Here is a 3496-nt window from a genome sequence, read left to right as displayed (position 1 = left end):
CATCATTAATATTATATTATTATTATTATTATTATTATTATTAGTATTAGTATTATTATAAATCAAAAGATCAAGAATGTACTCTGCTCACCACGAAACAGTTAACTTTATGAAATGATTAGAAAACTGCAAATATCCATGCTACTTATTAATTAGACTTTCTTCTTCTGAACTGGCCGAGATTCACTAGGACGGCATCAACAAATCCTTTACTGCAAGAGAAAAAAAAGGGGCTGAAGCTGACGTGACACGCAGAGCAAGGCTGTACCAGTGCCAGTGCCTGCATATCTTTGAAATAGAGCTGCTTGGTGAATAAAGCAATTTTTCTAAAATTAATCAAGCTGTTTGGCGAATAAAGAAACTTTTAATCAAGTCTCAATACTGGGCGCCATGCATCGTGTAACTGCTGACTCATTTTTCAACGTGAAAATCAGCGAACCGATTCACACGGGAAGACAAGACAGTAGCCATTAATAACATCATAATCTTAAAACATTACAAAATAATTATACAGAATAATACAGTACCGGTACAATATGTCGTGCTCTCTAAGAATTCGCATTTATGACTGCAAGGCTCCTCTTACATGTAAAGGTGAAAAGGGTGTAAGAAAATACACAATATAAACAGAGATCAGGAGGGCAGCTCAGCGACAAGGCTGAGTGAGAAGTGCTCTAGAGGTAGCTCCGAGGACATTTACAAACAGCATAGTGATTTCCAAACAGCACGGTCTCTCAGCGACTCAGTTACAGCAAAGCTTACAGGAAAGGAAACAGCTCAAACAGTGAGTTCGAAAATGATGAAGGCAGAAGTAATATCTATTCATACACACCAAGTTTCCCATTTGTTGACCTGCAATTAATCACAGATACTTTCATCATGCATTTAGCAATGAATTAAGGAAATACTAACTCACAAATAAATAAATTGTGTTACTTGGAAAAACAATTTATGGACAGAAGTATTAATAATAATAATTATGAACGACAATAATAATTATAAAAATAATAATAATAATAATAATAATAATAATAATAATAATAATAATAATAATAAGAATAAGAAGAAGAAGAAGAAGAAACATATTATTATTATTATTATTATTATTATTAGTATTAGTATTATTACTTATGCTCATTATAAGTGTAAGTATGACTACTACTACCATCATCATCATCACATCATCATTATGGTAATCATTTTTATTATCATTATCATGTTGTTGGCACAGTTATTATAATCTCTCGATTTAGCAACATCTCATCTCATTTTTGCCCAACACACATTTTCAACGGCAATCAAACAACCAACCAACAACCAACCAACCACCCAAACAAACAATCACTGTCATCATCATCATCATCATCATCATCATCATCATCATCATCATCATCATCATCATCATCATCATCATCATCATCATTATCATCATCACTATTATCATTATAGGGCAATTGGCACAGTTATAATTGATCTCTCAAGCAATGTCTTCACATCTCATATTCACCCAACGTAAAGTTTCAACAGCAGTTGATCAATCAATCTATCAATCAATCAATCAATCAATCAAACAACCAAACCACCAACCAACCAACCAACCTACCAACCAACCAACCAAACAACCAACCAAACAAACAAAGAAACAAACAAACCAACAAACAAAAGAAGAACCCCCACCTGCAAGCACCGATGTGATAAAGTCACGTTCCCCGGGATCCACGATGGACAAAGGGAAAGCACCGGCAAACTCCGACCAACACCCCGACAGCAGGTCACCTTTGTTGAATCCAGACCTGGGCTGTTCCAGGAAGCGGTAGTTCAGGCTGCTGTTACCCCAGCGGATCCATTCAGGGCTGATGGGATTGGGAGTTGTGTCTGAAAACGAAGGAATATGTCGTGTCATGATGCAGTGGAATCAGGCGCTCGTCAATTTTTTGGATATATTATGAAGTTATTGGTATGATCTTAAAGCGTGTTCGTTTGTCTTACTTTCAATGAAAAAAAAATAGGCCTACTCATTTGATAGAAGCTGAGATATTTTCAATCGAAGGAGGTGGGGGATGTCTGATTTCAGAGGTAAATTTATTGAGAAAATGGCCGCCAAAGTTAGGTGACTTTCAAAGCTTGAGAGTGCTTGGAAACTGCAACATTACATTCGTTATGCCTTTAAGCAACAAATGTCAGTAAAATCCACATAGAAAAGTGTTTTTAAATGAGACTAAAAAGTGATGGACCTAAAAACAAAAATTCGATAAAAATAGCTAAACAAGCAAGAAAATGCTGGTTTTTTATCGATTTCATAATTTGGACGAGTGGCAGACATTAGAGCAAAGAATTACATGAGAAATGCCATGCCTTAGAAAAGCAGTAAACAAGACCAGGCGAGACAAAATTAGAAACACAGTAATCCGAGATGTCATGCATCACTTCCAACACTAAAGAATCAATTGATTTGGACACCTCATGCGATTACCAACACACCACCCAGCACAACGTGCCTACATAAAAAACTTTGATGGCAACAAGGCTAGAGGGCGACCAAGAAAGACCTGGATAGATGGAGTCAGGGACATATTAACAACTCACGGCATCCCCCTGACCCAAGTTCCCTGGCCGGTGACAGAGAGACGTCTCTTTCTTCCCGCGACACCCAAAAGGGTATAAGTGGCAGATAAAAGTACAGTTAAGTAAAGACGAGTGGCTGATTTCAACTCTATGACTCACGTATGTTATGCATCATGGTGAAATCAGGGTCTCGTCAAAATATTGAAATTGAAGAAACTGGCATTTTTCCCCCTGTTGTTCATTTTCGTCTATCTTTTTCTCTCTTTTGAATTTGTTGGTTGTCTATGGGTTGAACACCTTGCATGTCATATTAAACACTTTGCAGTCACACAGCCAGCAGTACAAAATACCCCATCTGGTCTCTCAGCCTGGAAAGCCACTGTAACGGACTTCTCGGGCCAGTCTCAGAACTGCGTCAGGTGGACCAAAATGGATAATTTTCACCAGCGCATTATTGCGCAGAGTGACCACAAAGTGTTAAAAACACATCCTTCAGTCGATTTTACAGAAAAACGTTGATTGAAGAAACAAACATGCTAATTTGATTATTACCGCTATCATTAGGCGAACCCAACTAAATCAATAGCAAATATCTCGTCGTCTTTTCAAATCAGATGTTTGTTTGTTGCTGTTTTTGTTGGTGTTGTTGAAGTTGTTGTTGATGTTTTTGATGATGATGAATTTATTCTTGATGTAGTTGTTGTTGTTGCTGTTGCAGTTCGTGGTGATAATTCCTGTTGTTGTAAAGTTAGTAATACATGGTCTGTCCCACTGGGGAATCGAAGTAAGGCCTTCTGCGTGTAACAAAGACAAGACATTAGCCATTATACCAAACACAAAAGCCAGTACATAAACTCCATATCATGGATTAAATAGACAAACACGCATACATTACAACGCCTTTACCCCCACCCCTCTCATCTCCCTCTTT

The 3496-nt window shown here is 37.4% G+C and overlaps 1 protein-coding gene across 3 annotated transcripts in view; it reads right to left on the bottom strand.

Moving 5' to 3' along the window:
- LOC101855776 (ADP-ribose pyrophosphatase, mitochondrial) overlaps nucleotides 1-3496 on the bottom strand; it is a 46098-nt gene that overhangs the window by 33300 nt on the left and 9302 nt on the right. Inside the window, exon 2 of one of the 3 annotated variants that reach the window (XM_005093864.3) lies at nucleotides 833-852. The exons of the other annotated variants lie outside the window; for them this stretch is intronic. Coding sequence (XP_005093921.1) covers nucleotides 833-844 — 12 coding nt within the window. The 5' untranslated portion in view covers nucleotides 845-852. The remainder of the gene's footprint in view (nucleotides 1-832; nucleotides 853-3496) is intronic. 3 annotated transcript variants of the gene reach the window in all.

This window comes from Aplysia californica, unplaced genomic scaffold, assembly GCF_000002075.1.
Source record: "Aplysia californica isolate F4 #8 unplaced genomic scaffold, AplCal3.0 scaffold00071, whole genome shotgun sequence".
Classification (NCBI taxonomy): Eukaryota; Metazoa; Mollusca; class Gastropoda; order Aplysiida; family Aplysiidae; genus Aplysia; species Aplysia californica.
Note: the sequence above shows the minus strand (reverse complement) of the source record. Positions and strands in the feature narration are given on the sequence as shown.